This window comes from Anser anser (genome assembly GCF_964211835.1).
Source record: "Anser anser genome assembly, chromosome: 1".
Lineage (NCBI taxonomy): Eukaryota > Metazoa > Chordata > Aves > Anseriformes > Anatidae > Anser > Anser anser.
This window is the reverse complement of record NC_139720.1, coordinates 74,210,927-74,236,530: the sequence shown is the minus strand read 5'-3', so window position 1 is coordinate 74,236,530 and position 25,604 is coordinate 74,210,927. Positions and strand designations below refer to the sequence as shown.

Below are 25,604 nucleotides of genomic sequence, written 5' to 3'. Positions count from 1 at the left end.
CATGACACCTTTTTTTCAAGCATTCTGCCAGCTTTTTAGGATTTTGCAGTTGTTCAGGGGTGAATGTCCAAAACACTGGAGGTGACCACTGCTCTAGAAACCTGCCCATATCCTCCCACACTCTCTGCCACTCGCAACTATCCCGCCTCAAGACAGATCTCCGGATGAGATTCCTAAGTAGTTGTTTAACCCTCAACAAAACCTGAAGCGCATTCAGGAGACATAACAGCAAGAGCAGGCTGGTCTGAGTATCCCAAGGATATTCAACATCTCGGAGAACCACCGTAACTAGCTCGGGGGATAAGAGGGTGGTGGTGAAGGAGAAAGGGAGAGTGGACAGGTAGGGAAACATGTCTTCCCCTGTCCCCTTCACAGATTGGCTCCCTAACGAAAACAGGCAATAGGTGTAATTGCTAATAGTTTCCGAGATATGGGTTCCAAAGTATAGAGTCGACGTCAGTGCTGAGTACAAATACCAGGTTAAAGTCGTGACCAGATATTTCATCATTTCATAAGCCATTGTTACACCGCACAGTACCATAACAATCTTAAACCAGGGCCCGGAAAGGATAAACAGTGCAACAGGGAGCACATACAGAAAGTAACGCACCATAAAACTCAATTTGGAATACAGGTACAGCAGACTGGAGATTAAGGCAATCAACATCGTGACTAGCAACTATTAAGCAGGTCCAATACTTATACCAATTTTAGTTTAACACACTCTGGTCAAATCTGTCGATATCTCAACCCTTCGTGCCCCACGTTGGTCGCCAAAAGGGCTGTTGTGGTTTAACCCGGCTGGCAGCTAAACACCACACAGCCGTTCGCTCACCCTCCCCCCTCCCTCTCTGGGATGGGGGAGAGAAACGGGAAAGTGAAGCCTCTGAGTTGAGATAAAGACAGTTTATTAAGACAGGAATATAATAATAACAATAATAATAATAATAGTGATAATGATAATAGTATTAATAATAATAATGTGTAAGAAAACAAGTGATGCACAATGCAATTGCTCACCACCCGCTGACCGATGCCCAGCCTATCCCCGAGCAGCCGGCCCCCCACCCCGGCCAGCCACCCCTATATATTGTTTAGCATGACGTCAGATGGTATGGAATACCCCTTTGGCCAGTTTGGGTCAGCTGTCCTGGGTCTGTCCCCTCCCAGCTCCTGCTGCACCCCCAGCCTGCTCGCTGGCAGGACAGAGCGAGAAGCCGAAAAGTCCTTGGCCTGGTGTAAACACTGCTCTGCAACAATTAAAACATCAGCATGTTATCAGCGCTCTTCTCATCCTAATCCAAAACATAGCACCCTACCAGCTACTATGAGGGAAAATTAACTCTGTCCTAACTGGAACCAGGACAAAGCACTGCAAAAAAAACTAAGCCAGAGCAGTTTTTGGATGAGTCTATGTGAAAGCAGAAACAAAAGTACCTTCCCAAAGTGCTAGGGCCAGTGCCTGGGTGGGATTGCAGCAGGGGCTAATGTGTTCTGCATGGTCAACCTCCAACCAGTTTCCTTTGATGATCACCCATCACTTAACATCCTATGCTACTGTGCAGCATTTAGACGTGCTATAAAATATGCTATTTTGTCCTAAACGTGGACATACACCATCAGAAAGTTACATGATTTCAGAATATTTCCAAGGATTATTGAATATGTAAATTGTCCGAAGATCTTTGGGGAGTCTTTTTAAAGAAATGTGGCTTTCCTTGGGCAGAGCTGCAGTCATACCACTTTGACTAAGTATACTGTTTTAGCAGTAGCCTGAAGACAACAGTTTCCCTTAGTTTCAGCTATCTGTAAATCTTAAACGTGACCTTTTATTACTGGCAGCACAGTTGATGGTGCTACAGGACCCAGCTTTTCTGATGAAAAGAACAGTTCTGAACACAGCAAAAAGACAACGAACTTCATGTTAAAGTACCCAAAATCTTCTAAGTGGAACACAGAGCTCCTCAGTTATATGAAATAACAGCTTGGAGAGCACAAGTGGAGCTGTAAGGCTTTCAAGGCCTTCATAGCTGCTTTGTAAATCACAATGAAAGTTGTTTTTTTAAGTATCAAATTGAAAAATTAGATGCAGAGAACTACCAAAGTCCAATCCCTTGTTCTTCTGGTTTTACTAGCTTGAAAATTAAAAATAGTATAACTGATGTTTGAGATTAAAGCTGAGAAAAAATACCGAAATGTAAGACCACTAAGTGGCTTTCAAATATAGGAGCATGTTTATCAAATACAAAATTTCAGCAAGCTGTGAAGTTTTGTTTCTTTTTGGTTAGGTGGTTGGTTTTGTTTGTTTGTTTGGTTGGTTATGTTGTCATTTTGAATTTGGTGTATCATTTCATGATTTCTCTTTAAAATATGGTCAAGAAATGCTGGTAAGGTGAGGATTAAATTGATCAGTTGAACACTTGGAAAAAACATGGAAATGTTAATTCAATAAAACTCCAAGTTATGGGAAGGTAGCTGTAGTTTATGAATCTGTTTCATGGATGTGAGTTTCCAGGGCTGGAATCTGGATTTCCAGGCAGCAACACCATAGAGTCCATCCTGTGGGTGATGGCTCCATGTCTCCCAAAACCCTTGCCACAAAGCTGGAAGCCTGGAAGTTATGGGAGCTCCCATTCTGAGCAGGTCTCCTCTCCTGGATCTGCAGCAGCAGGGGTCCTGCTCTCAAATGTCAGATCCTGCATCTAATGGTTTGGGTTTCCCTATCCATTTTTTCAATTATCCATTGATAAATGGATAATTGATCCATTGATCCAATTGATCCATTGATCCAAAGATCCATTATCTGTTTTTGAGGAGAACAAAGATCATTTCAGGCCACACTATAGAGTGTTTTTGTTCTGCAGGAAGTTTTGATAAGTTTAGCTTTTGTTATGAAACAATCAATATGTTTTATTCTTATATTTCCTTAAGAAGTTTCAATTAACTTTCAGAAGAACTGTGAAAAGTACTATGTGCATTTGCATGTCATAGAAAACTGACAATATCATGCTTCATTTAAATGAGCACTGAGAGTAGCATAGCTTCCTTGAATATAGCAAATAAGTAAGTGTAGGGATCTTTGCCTGACAGTAAAACAAGCAGGTTCTTGAAAGGACAGGGAAGTCACATTCCTTGGTGTGAAAGATGCTAATCGTCAACACACTGCAGGAATTCTTCCACAGTCCACAGTTAAAGGCCTGCTTGGGGAAAGGCAGTTAACTGCAGCCTTTCTAAGCTGCTGCACAGAAATCTATCACTTTACAAAACAAACTGCCAACAAGATGAAAGGAATGTGCTACACCAAGGGCATGTTTATCACAACAGGATATTTTCATTTGATGCAATTCTAGGAGCAAAATTTGAAAAGGGCTGAAAGTCTAAATCTTCAGCACCCACATTTGGAATCAAATTTTTAAGGGCTTAGTTTTCATTCAGCCTTAACTTAAAGACAACTAATTTATTTTACTATTTTTAAAAATCTGCTCTTAAGGAGTAGCTGGAGTTCTCCTTTGTGACAAGGTTTTTTTTCTTTAAAATATTTACAGTATATGGAAGCTATTATGCAATGGTTTTTGTTATTAGCACCACTGCTACAACTGCTAGTAAAAAGACAAATTCATTGAAAATGAGAACAACCTTTTCAGTCTTGTGCATGAGCATGGTGTAGGACGGAGAGAATCCCTGTCTGATGCTGCAAAAATGAAGGCCTTGGAAGGGTTCACAAGCCAACAGCTGCAGTATAGCATGGCGATCCAGATTTGTCACTGAAAGAACTTCAAGTCATCAACACAGGAATAATTCAGGAGTTGCAGATGGCCAGAGCTGGTGCTGTTTGTCATGCACTTAAAAATGCAGTGAGATGAAGTAACCGATAATAAAGATTGGCACTTGGCTAACTTTGAGTGTAGATGTTTAATGCAAACTTCGGGATGTGTGCACAATTATGGGCAGGATGTTGCATGGCTGAAGCCTTAAGTAATGCTATAATATAAGTATTAATGGTATCTGATTCTGACACCAATTATTGATGGATTGCTATCGAATTTGCTTCCTGATAAGTCATACTATCGTACATGTATGACTGTGAGGTATTCAGATATTTATCTCCTTAATACTTGCTGGTGGATATACAACTGTCCCCGTTTCACAGACGAGGGGCACAGGGATGCTAAAGAGCTTGCACAAGGTCACTCAGGCCACTTGGGGGAACAGAGATTTCAATCCAGCGTTCAACTGTTGAGCCAGACTTCCTCTCCCATAGCTCTCAGCTCCTGCTTTTGCCTCCGTGTTTTGTAAAATTTTCTGTGAGGAACTGTGTCCAGCCTGGTTGTGCAAACTAGCCGGAGCTTCTCTGATCTCTGCTGTGGAGTCTTCCACATAGCTGCAGCTGCAAAGGGATTGGAGAAGGCTGCAGGGAGCTCACGTCATGGCAGGTTTTGACTACATCCTTTGAAAGCTATAGGGAAAAGAAGAGCCTGCCAGTACCACTTTCTGTTTTCCATAGGTCTTGGATGCGATTGTTTATGTAAGTGGAGATACAGGGAAGCCAAGGGATTAATCTGAGGTGGTGCTTTGTAGAGGCATCTCCACAGAGGGAGGCTTGCTTTGCTGTGTTGTGGCTTGGAGGGCAGAGGGGAACATGGTGGGGGAGATTTTTCTACAAGAATGCTTCCACATTGAATCTGCTGTGTCCTCCTTCTACTGCTGTTCCCCGCAGTCTTGTCCAGTAGATACTACTGCAAGAAGAGGAGATGGTAACCTGGGATATCCTTCATTCCTCACAGGGTTTTTCTGAGTAAGCTTTAACATCTGAGTTTACTGAGAACATTAGATGTGTCATCTGAAAAGACATGAATACTGAATGATTTGATACGCTGAAAGGAATACTAATTCCATGCTACTAAAAGTATCTGGTAAATGATTCATCTTTGTGTAGAGCTAGCAGATTCATATCATTTCCTGTGCTTTTTAAGTCTTTACAGTTAGATGATTACAACCAAAACAGTTCACTAGTTTGTTTCATGTTTTTGCAGGGCAGAAACTACTGGATACCTTAGCTGAAACCTGGGATTTTTTCTTCAGTGATGTCCTGCCAATGCTCCAGGCTATTTTCTATCCTGTACAGGTGAAAAATTACTCTGTTACTATAGAATCTTGAAAAACTAGAAAAAGCAACCTTACTGGTTCGTCAACAGATTGATGCAATCCTTAACTCTCTGTCTCCTTGGGCCAACCTCCCATTACAGCTGTTCTGTATAGTCATGCAAATAAGTTACTTAGGCAAACAAGGGTTTGAAGTGTTTGAGTGAAAAAGATGAAGGGGAACTTTGAAAACAAGAGCAGAGTACAGGAAAGATGGTTGGTCCTTATGTCAGCTCACACTAGAAGTCCACAAAGGTTATGAAAAATAAACTGAAATATGCGCACAGTGAAGTAAGTGGAGCTGTGTTGACTTCTATGTACTATTTCCTCCTCAGCCATATGAATGTCTGTGAAGTATCTTCATTTTTGTGGAGTTGTATTTCTGAGGTCAAGTTCTGTACTACTCAAAGTAGACACCAGTAGTCAGTAGAATTAGACCAGTTGACATGAGCACAGAATTTGACTCCAGTAGTTTTAAATCCACAATAGATAGGCACTTGATCTGATTTGGATGAAGGCTCAAACTTCTAACTTGATGGTCACAAAAGTGTTTTTTATCACCGAAGTCCCAAGGAAATCTGTCCCAGATAGGTATAAGTGACCTCCAGGAGTTGCTCCTAGATGCCTACAGATTTCAGTGGGATTTTGTTGCCTGAACATATTTGGAGAAGCATCGAAAACTTTCTCTCATTTATCCAAGTGGACTTTATGCGTAAAATGATTGTCCAGACGTTATTGATACTACCATTGATATCTATAGTTAATTGCAGGCATCAAATCTGAATTCAGTGGAAAAGCTCTAACTTCCCCCGAATTTTGATTCTGAAAGAGAAGAGCTCTGAAAACATGCAGGGGTAGATCACCCAGTGACTTATGTCTGGCCGGTAGAAAGTTTAAAATGGTAAAAAGAAGACTGTATTAAAAACCTATTGTAACACCATGTGAGATTTTTCAAAGTGCCACGTAATCTAAATCCAAAGTGTTTAGGAACCTAGGGATATAGGTAAGCTTTCAACATGATTTTCAAAAGTGCTTAACTAAATTAGAACTCGTTTAGATGTTTTTGAAAATTGCACCAAGTACCTCTTTGCACTGTTGTATTCATGAGACATTTCAAAGTAATATAGCAATGCGAGTCTCCTCATTTTTCAAGTGGAAATAATTGTTTGAATTTTAAAAGGAGCCTGAAGGCGGTAAGAGCCCCAAGTCTCAGGTAGTTTCTAATAGATCTAAGTGTCTGATGTTCTAAGGTTACTTCCAAAAACACGGCTGGTGCTTATGTGCTCTTGGAAAATCTATTCGTTAGCAATTTAAGCAGATCTGGGGGATGCCTTTACTTTGGTATAAATAATTATACAAAGTGAAAAGGAATAAGCATGGGGAGGGGTCAGGTGTCTTTATTTCCAAACTAAGATAAGTCAGTATTAGTTGAATACTAGACTTCTCAGAAGTGTTGTTTGGCTGGCAGCACTCAGAACTGCAGGAAAGAATATGTATGTACAGCCACATATATCTGACAAAAAAGCCCTGATCCCAGCATTTGGAGAAGTTTTACAACTCCTTATCAGGCATAAGGAAAGTGCTGTTAATCTCTGCAGGCAGAGCTAGCATCATGTTCTTCAGAAAAGATTTTTTTTTAAATGAGGTGTGATTCTTGTACAGCAAAAAGTTGTTTTTGAAAATGCAGTATGAAACTTCAGCTCTGCTCTTCTCTTATATCGAAGTCTCTCAAGCTGTACAGAACAGTGGGATCCACAGGTAGGCTGAGTCAGGTTTCACACCATAATTTGAGGAGAGTACCCAGCCAGTGCTCAAAATCTTGGGAAATAATGAAAATTCAACCCTTCTTTTTCAACTTTTTTTTTTTTTAAACATACTATATATTTCCTTGCTGCAAGAATAAAAAATATTATTATATATCTTGCACTCAGGTAAGATTTCTGCCTGCCTTCCCGCCCCCCCCCCCCCCATCTCTCATCATCTTCATGCACAGTTGTACTCAGTCATAGTCTGCAGCATTCAGAACTGCTAAACCAAATTCACTGTGCGGAACTGTGGGCTATTCTGTGTCCTTTGTTATATTTTCTCAGCTTTTCACTCAGGTTTACCATTGTTGTAATCCCTCAGAAGTGAAGGAAAGAATTTTCACTGAGGATTTGGAAGCTTATTTTCACACTGCTCATAATTCATTTTGCTTTGTTTCTGTTCTAAGGGGAAGGAGCCCTCGGTTCGGCAGCTGGCTCTTCTACACTTTAGGAATATAATTACCCTCAATATTAAATTGGAAGATGCATTATCACGTTCCAGAGCAAGAATTCCACCTTCTATTATTCAGATGCTATTAATACTCCAGGTACACTGGTTATTTTTCTCAGGTTGTTTTCTTTATCTCTCTTTTTCTACTGTATTGTTCAAGTCTGCTTTAGCGGCCTCTAATTTTAATCCTTCATTGAAAAGTGCTGCAGACTGCTAGAGCTTCTGTGCAATTAAATGTGGTCCTGATCATATCTAGAAACAGGGATGTAGAGGCTCTGACTGCATGCCTTAAGATCGAGGGGGTCCAAGAATAAAGGCTGGTTTTGAAACAGTGAGGATTAAAGTAAGAATTTTTGCGGGCAGGCCAATGTATGTGGTAATGACATGACTTCCATGAAATGCTGAATGTTGCTTCATTAGCAGCTCTGGACATGAAGATTCACATCTGGAGTAGGCAACAAGGTGAATATGTGTAATTTATGGTTGAATCATAGTCATATTTGGTCACTGGAATCAAATTCTGTCAAAACTGTTGATACAAAAACATTAAGACTGGCCGCAGATACTTGCCTTCAGTATTAAATTTTTTATTAGTAGTGAAGAGAAACAAAAAGAGGAATTCCAGGCAAAGGGGAAGTTTAAGAAATTGGTTTTTTAATTAAAGAAATGCATGAGCTTGTGTTGGGGAGAAAGGGGATGAGGCAGAGAGAGGGAGAGAGTCAGGAGTGGATTTCCTAGGGGGCTGGGGAAGTTGAGATTTTCTTGGCTAGTGGTGGTTTTTTTGTTGTTGTTGTTGTTGTTTGTTTTTTTTGTATGTATGTTTGTTTGTTTTTTAAAAAAAAGATTTATGGCAGGCAAAGGATATAGTTTCTCACACTTAAAGTTATTCTTTGATTTTCACGACCATATGAATTAGTACTGTGTCTGGAGTTGTTTTAAAGGGCTGGATAATCTGAAGGCCGGTGATGAAAATGGAGGAAGATGACGTCCACTTAGCCAAGAAATGGAGTTTCACCCAGACTATCGCAGTGCCCATTTGTTGGGGTGTATAATAGTGTGTTTAACCTAGTATTCTCAGAAAAAGATACTTAGGCAATAGAACTGACTGCTTGTCCCTTACTACCTATCTCCCTAGCCTCCCTCTTGCCAAATGCTTCTTGAAACTACTGGCCGATGGTGGCATAATAACAGCACTATCAGAGATATTAAGATTCCTATGAGTTCCATGGAAATTAGTGTCTGGAGAGAGGAGGAGGGCCTCAGGGACCATGGGCTTAACTGCATAATGAGACATCAAAGAATTCACGTAATTGAACTGTGAACCCAACTGTGTTAATAGACACCAGAGACTCCACATGAGAGATTACCATTATGAAAATCTTAATCACAGGAAAGTTTTCTATCAGGCTTCCTTCCTTAGATGTGAGGTAAACTGCCCATTGGAAGCCAGGCTTCAGAAGTGTCATTGCTGACAGATCTGCTAGCTTTGTTGTGGTTTCTTCTTCAGAGGATCTTAGGTATGGACTTCAAATGAATTTCATAATGAGCTGGAAACTGAACAACATCCTAATTCAGAAAGTTCGTAGGAGGTGATGTGAAGTCGTTTGCCAGGATCAGTGCTACAAGAAACAGATTGCTGACAAACCTGCTTTCTTCAACAACCAGAAGTGTTAACAAGGTGGATGTGTGTTTAGGGTAAAAGGACAAATACATTCTCATTGCAAAGCTGTTGATGAAAGTCAATAATGAAGTGAGAGAGAATTTGCCCTTGGGTGTTTATTTCTGCGTATGTTACCTACAGTTGTGTGGTGGGGATGGTAAAAGTCCTTTTTCAGCAACAGCTCTGCCAAACTTGTGGTTTAAAATCTAATGGCAATTACAGGAAAAGGTCAGAAGAGGATCTGGGAATGAGCTATTTACATGCTTAGCAGTGTTAGTCAATAATTGGATTTCAGAGCAAAGACTTTTTCCCAAACTCAAATGTCATGTTAAACAAAAGCAATTTTATACGTTTGTGGCATAATAATGGCATTTATTTGAGATAGGTTAACTCAATATGTAAATAGGGCTGGAAGAGAGATAACAGTTCAGCTGCCCAAAAGGCACATGGTGTGGATTTCACAGTCTGAGAGAAGATGTGTTGGTGTGGACATTGTTTAATCCTTATTTCTGTCTACCGTGGATATCACTTCCGTAAGAAACTCAGTGACACTGCAGCAGAATTCCATGTTTGGAAGCTGAGTCTAGTGGTGTCGACCCTAGACAGTGTTGAACCTGGCATGAACTGTCCCTATTCTGTGCTTGATAGCTTTCTGCAGCTACCTTATGTAATTAAAGAATAAGTCATACTCTTCAAGACAGCAGCTGTAATGTCAACTGAAGGTCACAGTTTGACAAAGGCACATGCTGGCATGTACCACTCTGTCCTGCTAGACTGGATTAAAGAAGCAAAGATTTGGTAACTCGTACAGGGTGCATCTGATATTGCTCATGCATTAGCTTGTCATAGTGTAAAGGCAGAGCTCTGCCAGTCCATCAGGAGAAGACGCGCTCTTCATGGAGGGGAAGGGAAGCTTTTTAAAGAGGAAATGGAAGCTGCAGCAGTTCTTGGACTGTACTGACGAGACAGGTGCTGACCCAGCAAAGCACAGTAAGCACACATTTTACTTGAGCATGGGTTAGCTTCATTGACTTCAGCATGTGAGCAGTTTCATTGACCTCTGTGTGGTTACTGACCTATTGCAAGTTACACACATTCCTTGCTTGCTCAGCTGGCCATGCTCTAGCAAGGAGAATAAAGGGAGCCCCGGCCAAAGATCTCCTGGGTAAAAGGGCCTGAGCAGAAGTTGGTTCCCTTACTACATTGGTTGTATGATTGTTTTGCATTCTTTGCATCAAATCTTTTGTCCTGTCGGAGTAAAATATTTGCTGGAAGTACGCCTACCTGCTATGCATGCAATATGCTTGTGTGTGCTATAGCACCCACACCAGTTCTCTTGCATACAGTGATGTGATGGAGGTTGTACGCTTGGACCAGAACCTCACAATTTGCCCACAGAGACAGATACCTCTATTTCCTTGTCTTTAAGACATCAAAGATTAAAAAAATGGCAGAAAAATATTATTTCTATATGCAATCCCTCTTTGAAGAAAAGAACTACCTCCATTTCTGGAATAAAGCTGTTACAACTATTGTAATAGCAGATCATATCTGAAGCTTTGTTGTAAGGATTTTTAGGATCAAAAATTAATCCTCAGATTAATTCTTAGACTTGTGATCTCCAGTCCAGTGGAGCCACATCTGCATCTCATCAGTGCTACAGCCTGGTTTAATTACCAGTAAGTAATCTATCAGGAAAGAAGTCCTGCCTCAAAACAGACAGAAGGAGTGAAATTCCAGTGCTGTTGAAGTTGGTGGGAGTTTTACTGCTGCTTGGAAGAAGGGCCTCATACCACTCAAACTTTCTGTTGCCAGCATAGCCTGACTGAGATATCATAGCACAAACTGAGATATCAATCCTTTGTGGCCACTTACAGGCAGCGTAAGCTAAAGTGCCTCCAGGATGCTCCTGTTTATCTTGCAGAGCCTTCAAGAGCAGAGTTGTAACTGAGGAAAGGAAAAGAACTAAAACCTGCTTTTGAGCACAGAGAGATGCACAGAAGTTCACATCAATACAGCGTGTTGTCAATCTCACCTTGATGGCCTTTCTCTTCAGGTGGAATTAGGAAGCTGGAGGAAGAGGCATAAACAGAACAAGATATTAGAAAGGAATTTTCTCCCTTATATTGTGTGAATCAAAGAGAGTAAAACTACCACTAGAGCGTAAACAATCTGCCTTATTTCCCAAAACATGTATTGTCAAAGAAGACCTTTGCCACTGAAACTGGAACATCTTATCTCCAGGTATCTCTCTTGGGGTCTGAGAAAGTTGGAAGAGGAAAATTAGAGTGTTTATCTGCATCTTTTGGTTGACATCAGGATTATCTGAGTTCATGGAATGTCTCCAGGTGACCCAAGGTAGAACGATAAAACGATAGAAAAGCACAACAAAAAAACTCATGCTGAGAGATATGAGGCCTCACTAAACATAAGCTCTGAACAAAAAATAAAACCTGTGGTTTCCTTTTTGGCTTCTCTGAGCTTCATTTGAAATCCTTTGCGTATTGCATCTCACAGTAAAGGGAGACAAAATAGATACCTAAAATTACGCAGTGGGACATGTTTGTTATGTCTAGAATGTTCCTAAATGTATGTGCAACTCTTCACACTTAAAAGGGGTGGAAAAGCACATTGCAAGAGCTGAAAGTGGGTACAGAGAGTGCTGTTTTTCCATCTCAGCAGCCACACAGCAAACTAAACAGCAGAGTGGTTAAAAACAAAATACCCTTTGCTATCAGAAAACTGCAGGGGTCTTTCTGTGGAAAAAGAGATTTTCTAGAACACTGCAATGTCTGGCCGTAGGATTCTGAATTTGGTGGCTGCTTTTGAGAATTTGTCTTACTAAGTCTCTTAGACCTGAAGCATAGGTTGAACAAAGTGGTGTGGGCGTGAGGTTTCAGCATACTTTTAATTTCTCCCAACTCTACTCTTCTCTCTTCTCTACTTTTTTCTTTCTTTTTTTTTTTTGTAATTCCTGTTTTCTAGTACAAAAAGAAAAAAAAAAGGAAATGTATAAATAGTCCCGGTAGACTGGAAGCTGGCAAATGTTGTGCCGATTTACAAGAAGGGTCAGAAAGAAGACCCTAGCAATTACAGGCCTGTCAGTCTCACGTCAGTGCCTGGTAAAATCATGGAGAAGATGGTTCTCGAACTTATTGAGGCGCACCTGGGGGACAAAGCAGTCATTGGTCCCAGCCAGCATGGGTTTGTGAAGGGCAGGTCCTGCCTAACTAACCTGATTTCCTTTTATGATAAGATCACCCGTATGATGGACCAAGGGAAACCAGCTGATGTGATTTTTTTGGACTTCAGCAAGGCTTTTGACACGGTTTCCCATAGGATCCTACTGGACAAAATGTCCACCATACAGCTAAATAAAAACATCATACGATGGGTGAGCAATTGGCTAACGGGCAGGGCCCAAAGGGTTATAGTAAATGGGGCTGCGTCAGCCTGGCGGGCGGTCACCAGTGGTGTCCCTCAAGGCTCCATTTTAGGGCCGGTACTTTTCAATATTTTTATAAACGATCTGGATGTAGGAATAGAAGGTATTTTGAGCAAGTTTGCTGATGACACCAAACTTGGAGGAGTTGTGGACTCGAATGAGGGTGGAAAGGCCTTGCAGAGGGATCTGGATAGGTTAGAGAGCTGGGCGATCACCAACCGCATGAAGTTCAATAAGAGCAAGTGCCGGGTCCTGCACCTGGGACGGGGAAACCCTGGCTGCACGTACAGACTGGGCGATGAGACGCTGGAGAGCAGCCTAGAAGAGAGGGATCTGGGGGTCGTGGTTGACAGCAAGTTGAATATGAGCCAGCAGTGTGCCCTGGCGGCCAGGAGGGCCAACCGTATCCTGGGGTGCATCAAGCACGGCATCGCTAGTAGGTCAAGGGAGGTGATTGTCCCGCTCTACTCTGCGCTGGTGCGGCCTCACCTCGAGTACTGTGTGCAGTTCTGGGCACCACAGTATAAAAAGGACATGAAACTGTTGGAGAGTGTCCAGAGGAGGGCTACAAAGATGGTGAAAGGCCTGGAGGGGAAGACGTACGAGGAACGGCTGAGGTCACTGGGCCTGTTCAGCCTGGAGAAGAGGAGGCTGAGGGGAGACCTCATCACAGTCTACAACTTCCTCGTAAGGGGGTGTCGAGAGGCAGGAGACCTTTTCTCCATTAACACCAGTGACAGGACCCGCGGGAACGGGGTTAAGCTGAGGCAGGGGAAATTTAGGCTCGACATCAGGAGGGGGTTCTTCACAGAGAGGGTGGTTGCACACTGGAACAGGCTCCCTAGGGAAGTGGTCACTGCACCGAGCCTGTCTGAATTTAAGAAGAGATTGGACTGTGCACTTAGTCACATGGTCTGAACTTTTGGGTAGACCTGTGCGGTATCAAGAGTTGGACTTGATGATCCTTAAGGGTCCCTTCCAACTCAGGATATTCTATGATTCTATGATTCTATGAAATATATTGCAGACCCTGTGTAAATATAAATCACCATATAGAAAACCTGTACTTCCCCTGGGTGGTGCAAAAATGTGTTGTTCTGCTTCCTGGTGAAAGAATGCCTTGTCTGTGTTGTAAAGCCTTGTCTGTGTTGTATGCATCAGCCCCATGGGCAAGTAAGGGGCCAGGTAAGAAATCTTACTGCCAGGACAGTGCCTGACACACAGCGAAGATTACTCCTTTGTTTTATATTGATATAAAGGAAACTATGAATTTGGCCCTCAAGTTTTACACTTCAGAGTATTTTGTAGAAGTAATGTTTGCTTCTCAGTAATGTCCTCTGTCTTATTCTGTCATGCTTATTGTCTCTATGTGTAATTGCATCTTGCAGTAATTCAATTGACTGGAGTTTGTTATCCTGGAATGAATTTGTATGGCCATGATTTTTAACAAGGCATACCCATTCTTTTTTTTTTTTTAGGAAAAAAATCCTTTTGAAAGGAAATCTTGAAGTTTTCACTAATGAGGAGTACTTTCCATATTTGGTATTGCTTTTCTTTTTATGATTTTTTATTATTGTGCTAGTTTGCTGGTACTGGGAATCATTTCTGCACAGAAGCAGTGAAAATGCTGGAATTATTTCATCCGCATCTTGGGGTATTACATCAAGCAGTTAATGCAGGTTGGGATGTGCTATGGTACTGATGTAGACAAGAAGCTGCGAATTGATGGGAGAATTCAGAAAAGTGTCAGCAGCAGCAGCCTGAGTGTGACACAGGGGAACCAGGAAGGTCTAAATGTATATTACAGCCGTGTTGACACTTCTGTTGGCCCAGTGGTGCCAGGCAGGAATGCTAAATAAGCCAAAGTACAGCTTTCGCTTGCTTGCATGTCAGTCTTGAGCGATTCCCCTGCCACAGATGGGGACAGTGGTGTAAGTGGTAAGGATGTGAGTCAGCGACAGTTGGTGGCTGTCCATTTTCCATTTGCAAGCTGTAGGTTTGAAGTTAAGGAGGAAAACCACGACAGAACCATTTTTCCCCTGTAATGTTTTTAGTTCGATTTACATCTGGCACTTATTTCAAGGCTTGCCACAGTGTTTTCTCTAGGTGCAGAGGCAGAGGGTTGAGTGTGGATGCTATTAAGCACTGTGAGCTTGACTGACAGTAGGCTTTTACAGTAGTAACTGCAACTCAGCCACTGCTTCCACACAGCAGACTTTGAAAAATGTGTGTTCATGTGGACCCTCTTTATAACCATGGCCAGCAGAAGTCCGTGGCCATAATGAAAGGAACAGATTGCCTTTTGAACTTGAGTATTTGCTAAAACTAGCTGTCAACATGTTTGACAGCGCTATGTGTTGCCACTTCTCTAACCTTAAGCGCTGGAAAAACTGGAGAGCAACATAAAATGTTCTGTTTGTTTTGGTTTTGCTATATATGAACCTGTTTCATGAACACCATGGCATAGTACTCAGATGTGCCTCTTGTCCATCCTCTGAATAGAAAGTCACTGTATGCTAGTTCAAGGGAGCATGACCACAGCCTTGTCTGTACCAATTAAACACAATTGTTTTACAAGGCATATTGCTTTGTGCAAACTCCCTTCAGGTGTTGAGAGTACCTCGCTTTCCATAAAATGTCCTTTGGGTGAAGAACAGTAGCCAGTTAATGAAAGGCATGGCTTCTGAGGTAGCTGGCCGAACGCTGCGGCACCTTTCTGGGCTGCCCTGAGCTAGGCTGTTCCCATCCATCGGGTGCTCTGCTGTAACTGCCCCATGTGCTGTACCGCTCTGTGGTAAGGAAGAAGCGCGGACCTGTCCCCCTTTGTGTTGCCCAATGTTTGCCTTTGGGATGTGTATGGAGTTACAGTGTAGCTGCTGCATACAGCACCTGAGACTACGGTAGGCCATGATGATTTACTTGTGCAACCTTATCCTAGGAGTGAGTTGTTTCAGCTCAAGCCAGTTAGGTACGTGTTTAACCTGAGCTAAACTGAGTAGTCCTTACTAAAATATGTATCTGCCCTGGAGTTTGCCTCCATTAGTGGAGCTGGCCTATTAAAATCAGTGCAGGTTCATTGGTAGGCTAATCCTGATCTGATAAAATAGAGTTAAATTGGTAAAACTCATTTTTAACTTCAATTAGAATGTCCCTGCAGACTCTATAATTATATTGGGTAGGAAGGAGAAGGTTTTAACTAATTGCATTAGTTCCTACAAATGTCTTTTGTGGACCCATTTTGGCCAGCAGACTAAAACTTGCATAAAAGATGGTATAGAAATTTTGACCATTGAAAAACTCTGAGCAGGGACTGTTCCCACGGTTCAAGAATCCTTTGAGGCAGGGTGCTTTAATACTTTACTTTTAATGCTTTAATAATTCACGGCTTGTCTACAGGGGGAACATTAGAAAGTTAATCTAAGCTACCTTTTCAAGAAGATTAATTAAACCTCATTAGAACTCTGTATGGACACGCATTCTGAGAATTAAAAGTCTAGGAAGAGGGGCAAGTTAAATTAATGACACTTTAATTCTACTTTAGAGGCCTACGCACAACTTACCTAAACTGCTTCCAGTTCTTAATTTAGTGAATATTATTTCATCCTCCTGAGTGTCCCCAGGTAGGCAAAACCACCTGGGAATCACAGCCCCAGCAGCCTGTTGCAGCGTGGCAGGACACACAGCAGGGCCCATTAGGCAGTCACAGTGGATGAGCATCTCTTGGTGATGCCCGGACCACTGGGTCCTCCTGGAGGCTGCAGAGACTGGGGAAATCACATGGAGCCAGGCTGCAGCCAGTGGGAATGCAGGCACTGTGAAGCAGGCAGCCAAATGGTGTGGGGACAGGCAGGCATGGCCAGCGCTGCTGTGGGATGGGAGCAGTTTGCCTGCACTGATGTGATTGGCAACGTTGTGGAGAAGTCCCACATAGTTACAGAGGATCGAAACAAATTGTTTCCTGCATGAATTGTTTGGAAGCAACTCTGACAGCTGTTTGCTTTCCTTCAGGAGTGGTTTCTCCTGGGGTTTTGTTGTTTGCCCGTTTCTCAAACTATGCTATAGAATTTTATTATTATGGGAAGCTGTGTTTCCATTTAAGCCACCAGGGTGATTAAATCAAATTGTTTAGAATTTCCTAGCCTCTGACATCTCCTCAGAAGGTGAATTGGGAAGGCAAAGAGTTGTGAAAGATACGGAAGGTCCCGCTCTGAAATGCCACCCAAGCTCTGTCCCCAAGCCTTTCCTTGCCTTTTCTGTGGCTGCTAGAGTGGGCAGCCCATGGGGACAGTGTGTAGCAGGCTGGTGGCATGAAGGCTTGTGTGAAGACTAATTGCTTTGTGCTGCACTTCTTCCAAAATAAAAGGCTGTGCTTGCAAACTGCAGAAGACAGGGGAGTGGTTGAGTGAGGCTCTTGGAGTCGTCCCTTCTCCCGTGGTGAGTGGAGGGGGTGAAATGTCTTCTCTCAGTAATTTTACAGCCTTACCCTTAGCTCTGTTTTGGCTGTGGAAGTAACAACTGTATGGCACAGCAATTTGCGTACTGTGAAATTCATTAACTTGCCACTACCCAGTAATTACAGGCAATTAAAAGATAAACAGTTAATCAGGTGACTGTGCGGGCTTCAGATTATGTTCTTTGATTAAAATCATTATCTCTTACCAGCCTGCTGTTGTTTCCAGTAAGTTACCAGCTCCTTGCAGCAAACCCCATGGTGTGAGGTGGCACCCGTGGGATTGTCCTGTCCTGCCTGGGGGCAGGCACCCGGGCATTGCAGAGCATCCCCTGTACCCGACAGCCATGCTGTGAGCGAGGTGGCCGGCCAGCACGGTGTGGTTTTGCTGAGAACTGACCATTGATCAGAAACAGGATGGGAACTGTGGGGAGGGGATGCTGCCTTGCCTGCCTCTCCCTCCAGCACTGCTGTGTGAGTGCTGCCAGAGCCCAAAGCGCCCGGATCTGGTGCTCTTAAAAATGCATTGTCTGTTTTGAAGTTATTAGGCAAGGGTTTGCTCTTTAGTGCTCCTTAGTCCAAATGCAGTTTTGGAAAAAGCAAGTATACTGCAATTACGCAGACGCTGGCAAGAGGAGAGCCGTAGCTTGCCATGGATAAGACCTGTCAGAAAGGTATTTTGCAAAGTACAGATGTTGCACTCGGAGTGGCTCTCACATAAAGCAAATATAATTTCTATTTGAGCAGCTCAGAGCTGTCAGCTGCTTCTGTTACTGGCCTCTGTGTATCTCCAAGCCTCCCTTCTTGCCAGCACGGATAGATAAGAGTCTTCTTGTGCTGGGCACTGCGTAAACACAATCAAAATATGGTCTCTGCCATAAAGATTGTGCAGCCTGATAAGAGACAGTAGATATAAATGGATGGGCAAATGGGCAACACAACAAAACAAGAAGATAAACATACTAGAACTAATTTTATGACAATAGAAAGATGATAAAAAGATAAATCCCTCATTCCTCCTGTATCACTCATGAGCCTTTCTTGTGGTTTCATTGTTTTGCTGAAGAGTATAAAACCTTTGAAGAGGCAGTGGGGTATTTCCACAGTTTCTCAAAATGTCTGAATCATCTGAAGACAGGTGTTTATGTAGTGTGATGCTAATGCAGCTCCGCTAAAGCCCCTGTGTACCAGAGGAGGGACTGGGCAGTAGTTTGGTCTGAAAAGTTACAGAATATGGTTATGTATTTTGCAGTGGTTTTAACATTTAAAAGCAAAGCAAGTAGAAGGTTTCCTTCGGGAGGTAGCTGTGTGCTGTTAAGCAAATTAACAGAAAGCATCAGTGAGCTTTGAAAACAAGTAACTTTCATTTCAGTAGCAGGGTCGTATCTTCAAGCTGTACGTCAGAGCATCTGTTGATTTCAACTGTGCGGTTTTGTACTCCACACTGATCTACCACAGCTCTTGCAAGAGCTGCTGCGTGGCTGGCTCTTGCTGCAGCGCGGAGTTGTCAGTGTGACAGGTGACCAAGGTGAAGAAGAGATGGCCATCCTTTTAGAACCACTTCTGGTGGTCACATCCTTAACCGTTGTACTGTTTTTGCTCAAGGAGTATGCAGCTCACTGCTCTGGCTCTAAATTCAGGTGTTGTGTGCTTGTGTTTCTTTGTTTCCTTTTTAGCCTCCACATACTGGATTGCTGAGAGAGGGTGCGTGCCCTAGATCCAGGCAGTTACTTTCCAGGTATTTTGCACTGGCAGAAAACTTCTTCAGCCAGGACTGGTAGGTGATCTGGAAGATGCTTCTTCCCGGCTCACATGGATGGGTTGTTGGGGATGGAAATCGTGTCAGTGAAATTGTTAAAAATAAAAAATAAAAAAATCCAGAACACATAGCTGCTGTGTCTGCTCAGTCTATTCAAGTGTTTTAGAAAAGAAGAAAAAAGTTGAAGCAGCAAGGAGGATGCTGAGGGATGAATGTTCGTTAATGATTTAAAAGGGGTGCGTGGCTATGAAAGGCAGTATCGGAAACCCTCACAAGTAGCTAACAGCAGTCAAGTTAATGTTTGCAGATCTTCAAAAGCATTTCTTGGATGTCTCTTCAGAAAAGCCTAAATGCACTGAGGGAGGGCTCTGCCATCCTTTTTTCTGTTTTGAGTCCTCACCTGAAAATAAATGCACAATGGATTTTCTTTTAATAAATGTTCAATGAGAAAAAAATCAGAGCCAAGACTACGGAAAAGACTTAAATGGTCAGAGTTAAAAGTCATAATTTCCCCAGCAAGGTTAGATAAGCTTAATGTGTATAGATCAGCCAGAACTTCAGGAGGGAGCCTGAAAGAAATGAGAGGCTTTACGCCTTTAGACATTAAACATCACATCTAAACATTCGGTGACTGACAGGGTAATCTCTGCAAGGGGCTGCACTCGCTTTTCTGTGCACACGTTTGCCTGTGAATGTAATGTGGCAGTGCCACAGCATCTGGAAATGCAGACAAACTAACTCCAGCTCAAGTTTATTCCTTAAACAACTCTTCAGAGACACTCACCTATGCATAGATTCATTTGGTGGGTTGTTTCAAAGTCACATTAGCTTATTTGACTGGAGTGATTGCAGTTCTCATCTGTGCCCAGGGGAGTCTCTTAGCTGCGAATCAGAAAACCTCTGGCCCTAAAACTATGAAAGTAGAAATACATATCATTATTGGTGGTGGGTCTTTGTTAGCAAACTAGCTGCTCAGCTTCTGCAAGATCCTAACTACTGTATTTAAAATCTCAAAGTAACCTCCTTACTTCTAGTCATTTTGTATCATTTACTTACCTTCAGTCTTCATCTTCTGCTTTGTCTTTTGCAACCTCATATAAAGTGTTTAATAGCAGTTTCAGGAAAAATAATACATTGGATTTTTGTGGGTCAGAGGAAGAGTAGCTTCTTCTTTATGCTTGATCCTTTCTGGTAAGAAGAATCCTATTGCTATCCGTGCAGCCGAGCCATTTCAAAAATTCACCAGCCTTTTGACTGTATCTTGGTGCCACCAATGAAAGAAAGAGACAGCACTGCTTCTCACGCTGACATTGACAGAACTTGGCACTTGCTGGAGATTAAAGTGAATATGACAAGATTTTTATTTCTGAGGCAGTCACAGGGATCTGAAGTGCTGACTTCTGTCAATACCGCATTGGCAAACCTCTCTGCCTCTCCCTCCCATGAGCACTGTTGCTTATGGCAGAAATGAGACTAGACATGGTTTAACCCTTCAAATATTTAAGACTTTACCAGTGTGCCAGTGGTATAGGATAAAACAAAACGAGGAAAAAATGATGTGAGGCAATGCTGCTAGGGGCTCATAACAAAACAACCATGACTTGTGTGGCTGCATCTCTCCAACACATGCAAAAAAGCTACTGGTTTCTAGAATTGGACTTGTAATGCATAGGGCATGACCTTTAGTGGTTATAAAACAGTATAAAATCATTAACATAATTGGGGTTATTCTGATTCAAAGCAACTGAGTATTTGATACCTAAGTCCTGCTTTTCATGTTTCCACCGGTAAATATACCTAGTTGCGAACACGCGCTAGCATAGTTTTAGAGTTTCACTGAAGGTGGGCCCGTTGTGAACTATTGGCCCCCTCCCAAGGGCTGAGGGCTTTCTCAGAGAGAGGAAGCAGTTTTTTTTCAGCTTGTCCTGGTCTGCAAAGGTGGGCCCTCCACTTTCCCCAGCTTAGGTGTGTTTTCTCACTCTGTCTTTGGGCTGCTACAGAGAAACCCCCATGGGTAAAGGGCATGCATAGTTCAAGTGGATCAGGTTCAGCTTTGTCAAAACAGACTTGCACAAAGCAAAATGTAGTCCATGCTTGAAGCAGTTTTCATTCTGTTTTGAGTCTGCTTCCCAAGGGCTAAAAAGTGTGAGTTGGCTGACTGGGATGAAAGTGGCATGAATCACTGGGGAAAACCAGGAGAAAATAACTGAAATTTTCTGTTCAGGCTGGCAGCACGGATGAGTGGGCTACAAGCAGGACCTGGTAGTTTAAACTCCCAGTCCTCAACTAGGGTGTTTCTTTTTACCCGGATGTCTTTTCAAAAGACATCTATTGATCACATAGTCCCTCTAAGTGAGCTTCAGAGTTGAACTCAATGTCTGTATGGGACTTGAAGCTCTCAAATGGGAAGTCCTCCAGAAACGCTGAGCCTCATTTAAGCTGGTGGAAGAACATCAGGATTTCATCAACATAAATGGAAAAAGTTATCACTCTTTCCATTTCATATCTATTCTCACCCTGTTTCTACCCTTTGTTGGTTTGAGTCACCCTGCCTGCTGATGTCATTTAGCACAGCTTCACTAACTGTGGCTAATGTTCAGAGTTGGGCTGAATAATTGTTGCCAACAGTCGAATCTTCCTTCATAGGACAGTAGAAGAATTCAGCATTGCACTCGCAATAGGAAAGATGCAGCTACACAAGCAAAGCACATAGCAAAAGTACTGAAGAAACCCACCCTCATCCTTGTTCAGAGGATTCACTAGATCAGCTAGTTCTTTACTTCTGGGAACTCGTAATCCTATCAGTTATTCACCATCTTCATCTCAGTGGTTAAATAATTTCTAGCACAGATTCTTTACACTTAAGGGCTACTGCAAATTGCCATGTGGTCGGTTTTTATGTCACCACTTGCCAGAAATGCCAGCATTTTCTATGAGAAAGCCCATATTGTGCATACCCTATTTCCTTTTTTGTTCTTCCGCACACTTCACCTGCTCTCACTGTTAGCAAAAAAATGTTGAATTTAGTGAACTTTTGGTCTAACACTGAGTGGCTGATTCAATGTACTGTGTTGCCCTTGGTGTCAAGATTGGGAGGGCTGAGAAAAATCAGTTTTCACAGTTGATACCTCCATGCGTTTACTCATGAATTTGCCTTTAGTCCATATGTAAATGGAGGCCAGATGCTGCTCCACAGATGCAATTCCACTTGTATAACACTGAGGGATCCACTCTGCAGGGCTGATTCCCAGGGAAGAAGGTGGACGGCGGGGGGGCACGGTGTATCCACATACTTAGGGCATCCTCATTCTGATTATGGAGCCCAGACAGTTGCTGCAGGGGATATCAGAACAAGATCTGTGAGTTTTTCAGCAGTGTTGTGCAAGTTAGCTGAAGATGGAGAAGATGTGAGGAGGAGACTCAAACACGGTGGTGCTGAGTAGTGCAGTAAGAGCAGCAGCTCTTGCAGACTGTGCACAGGAGGACAGCCTTTGCTCTTTGGACAACAGTCAGTGCTCCTGAAGCCACCGTGGTATCCTCCAAAGCATGAGACTGGGTGGGCTTGGTCAATGAAAATGCTACAGTGTTTTAGAGAAAATGAGAACTGTACAGATGGGGACCACTCCTGAAGCCTCTTTTTAAACAAGTAAACCTTAGCGTAACTTCACTGCCAACAGTTTGACTGTGATCACTGCAAGGTCAGTAAAAATTAGATGATGCTGTGAAACATCTGAAGTAAAAAAGGAACAGTTTTAATTATGTGTGTGTGTCTGTTCAAAGGAGGGTGGAAGGATGCAGACCTCAAACTTAGAGTATGACCCATAATGTAACTGGGAGCACAGAGCTACACTGCTGGTGGTGCACGTGGCCAGAACCAGTGGCCCACCAGTCACCGTGTCCTCCTGCAGTGATTTCATGCCTGCCCTGAGTTGGGGTTTCTGCTACATCGCTCAAATTTGAAAAGGCTAGATAGGAAGCCATGAAGAGCGTTACACACCCCAAAGTGGGTTAAGAGGCAGTCATGGCTTGTGAGGGCAGTGTTTTCCTCACCTCTTGCAAGCAAAGCTGCTGCTATCTCTCTGACTAAAATAACAAGCAGATCTTGCTGCCCTGGTCACCAGGGTGTATGCTGCAGTCTGTACACCTTTATCAATTCTCCACCAGCAGGGCTGGCTGAGTAATGTGTATTTTCACTATAAATATTATTCTGTCTGCCTTGTGGTATGTCTTGTGACTTTTAATTTCAGTTTTCCCTGGGAGCAGTTGGGCAACTATTATTATCCAGTATTTGTCAGATTATTACTACTGCATGTGTGTTAGTCATACTGATTTAGTCCATTGCCAGTTAAAGAGAAAAATGCATTTCTCAATGTATTTTTCTTTCTTCCAAGGAATCTGCTGCTTTTAGGCAGAGAATAGCTACATTTCTTAGCTGTTTTCCTGTGTGGTTAAGCCAGAGCAGTTTCTGAGGCCAGGACCTCATTTTGTATTTGGGCTTGACCCTGTGAACACTTCCTGCAGCATGTTTCCTTTCATGTAGCACTAGGTCAGGACTGCTTTTTGTTGGTAGGCCAGGGTAGAGGCCAGTGGTTAAGGGAGCCCCAGCAGACCCAGGCTGAGGACGCCTCAGCAGCCTAAGGCTCAGGGTGTGCTTCTGGGCTTGAGCTGAGCCATGTACAGCTGTATCCTGCATGGGCAGAGGACTTCACTCTTCCGGGCCATCAAATCACCAAGAGTGATGCCTTAATCCAGAAGTCTGGCTTCTATTCCTTTCTTTTCAGAGTCCAGAAGCTGGTAAATCAGGATTTGGCTGTTGGCCATTCCTGCTTGGCATCACCTGTGGTAGAACTGCACCCACATCAACCATGGACACTGTTGTGCCACCCTCATGTGCTGTGTCACTGCTGTCCCAGCAGGGCACCTGGCTGGGCTTCAGGAGGCCTCCTTGCTTTGCTCTGCCTGATCTGACCCAGGGGAAGACAGATAAATATAGATAGATAGATAGATAGATAGATAGATAGATAGATAGATAGATAGATAGATAGATTTAAAAGCTGCCCAGCAGTTTATCACAGCTGAAGCAGACGTAGCCTTGTATACCAGTACTTACTCATGTAAACATGCTGATCAGCTGAAACATTAAAGCTGAAGCTGAGTGCTGCAGTCATTTAATCAATGACCAGCATATACTTCAGCATGTCTGCACTTACAGGCTGGGCTGTAGTAGTCAGCCCATTATGTCACCATTATGCCTGGTTGTTGGGGTGCACTTAACACTGGAAATATCTTTTCACATATAATTTATTAGGTAAATGGTCCTATAATACTTTATGCTAAAGAGGGAAATGAAAAGCAACTGACTGAGACCACCATTTCTGGCTGTTACTAGTGGGGGAAGCTATTAGAACTGGAAACTGAAGGACCTTTCATAAATACTGAGCAAAACTCTGTTACTGTTGGCCACTTAGAAGCAGTTTGGCATTTAATAGTTGTTTATGATTATTTTCATGCACAGAGGAGTGAGGAGTCACGTGGGGCAAGTTGCAGTTGACCAGAACTGAGCAGCGTGCAGTAGAGGTGCATGCAGGGGGGCTTATCACAAGAGCCCAGCAGATGACAGGGAGCTTGTGCAGAGCTAAGGATGGATGTGGGGTATTAGGACAGAGCAGGTGGCAAGGGGATGAAGTGAAGGGTTGAAACAAGAGGAGTCAGGTATGAGAGAGTGCTGCCCATGTGGAAATCCAGCTAAGACACTGAAGTAGAACAATATGAGCCAAGCATCACCAATGCAACCAGGAGAAGCTGGAGGCAAGAAAAACAGCCAGCAGCTAAGTTTATTCCTAGCCTATTGGCATGCGTGAGACATCCCCTTCAGGTGTGCCTGGTACACAGAGGATGTGACAGCTTTCACTGTAGCCTTTTTGTCTCCTACTATTGTGATTTATGTGCTCAGTTCTCTGGTCTGGTCCCTTGCCTGCCATCAAGAGGGTGAGGCACTGAAAGATTTTTAGGGTAAGCCATTTTTCAGCCAGTGTAACCCAGCAATCCCCAAGATTTCAAGAAAGTTGGATGATGTGATGAAAAAAACATTCTTTTGCTTGTGGTTGCTCTGCTCACCAGAAGTACTTGAGAGGAAGATTTCGTCTGTTCCACTTAGTGCTAACAAGCATGTGCAAGCAGGCTGCAATTCATGCATCAGCAGTGGAGAAACTCATGCCGCCTGCTCCATGGCCCAGGAGTAGTCTCTGCACATAGAGCTGTTTTATTAGTCTCCCTGGGCAGGTTATCAACGGTAAGTATTTGCTACCATTTTCTGCCACCAAACAGTAAAGTTTTGCTACCTCTTTGCCCCTAAATGCAGGTGGAAAGGAGTTGTGTAGCTTTGCATCCAGTTTCTGGGGTGAGAAGTGAGAGGCATAAGCAGCAGGCAATACACAAAACCAACTCCCTTTCGGATACATGTCAGGGTTTCACAAACCAAGTCTTTTCCACAGGACGTTTTGCATCTGCTTACAGGAATATGGGAAGCCTAAAACTCTGTCCAAGTTTAGCCAGGCTGTCCAACAAGATGTACCAGACTATCAGCAGCCTGCAGTTTCTCATGGCTGCGACTCTTTGCAGATTGTTTCACGTCTGGGTTCTTTAGAAAAGCCTGAGGACGCCCAGTAGCCAACACGAGGTGAGAAGTGATTAATTTCTGGGATCCTTTGTGACTCACAGCCTGAGTGCCTCCCCAAAGGGCCGAGCATGGTGCAACAGGGCACGTGGTCGTTGGACTAGTAACGTGGCTTGAATCACTGTGTCACCTCCCTACATGTTTCTTCAGAGAAATTTGGAAGTGCTGGTGCTATCAGGTTATATTTTAAGTGTCCTTGTTACTGAAACTGAAAGA

General features: G+C 43.0%; 1 protein-coding gene across 7 annotated transcripts in view; it reads left to right on the top strand.

Annotated features, from left to right (window-relative positions):
• Positions 1-25,604, top strand: part of PRR5 (proline rich 5) — a gene marked incomplete at its 5' end in the record, with an annotated part of 96,948 nt that overhangs the window by 61,174 nt on the left and 10,170 nt on the right. For all 7 annotated transcript variants that reach the window (XM_083821099.1, XM_083821101.1, XM_083821103.1 and 4 more), the window contains 2 exons: positions 5,034-5,125; positions 7,355-7,495. In XM_083821099.1, the coding sequence (XP_083677225.1) occupies positions 5,034-5,125; positions 7,355-7,495 (233 nt within the window). The remainder of the gene's footprint in view (positions 1-5,033; positions 5,126-7,354; positions 7,496-25,604) is intronic.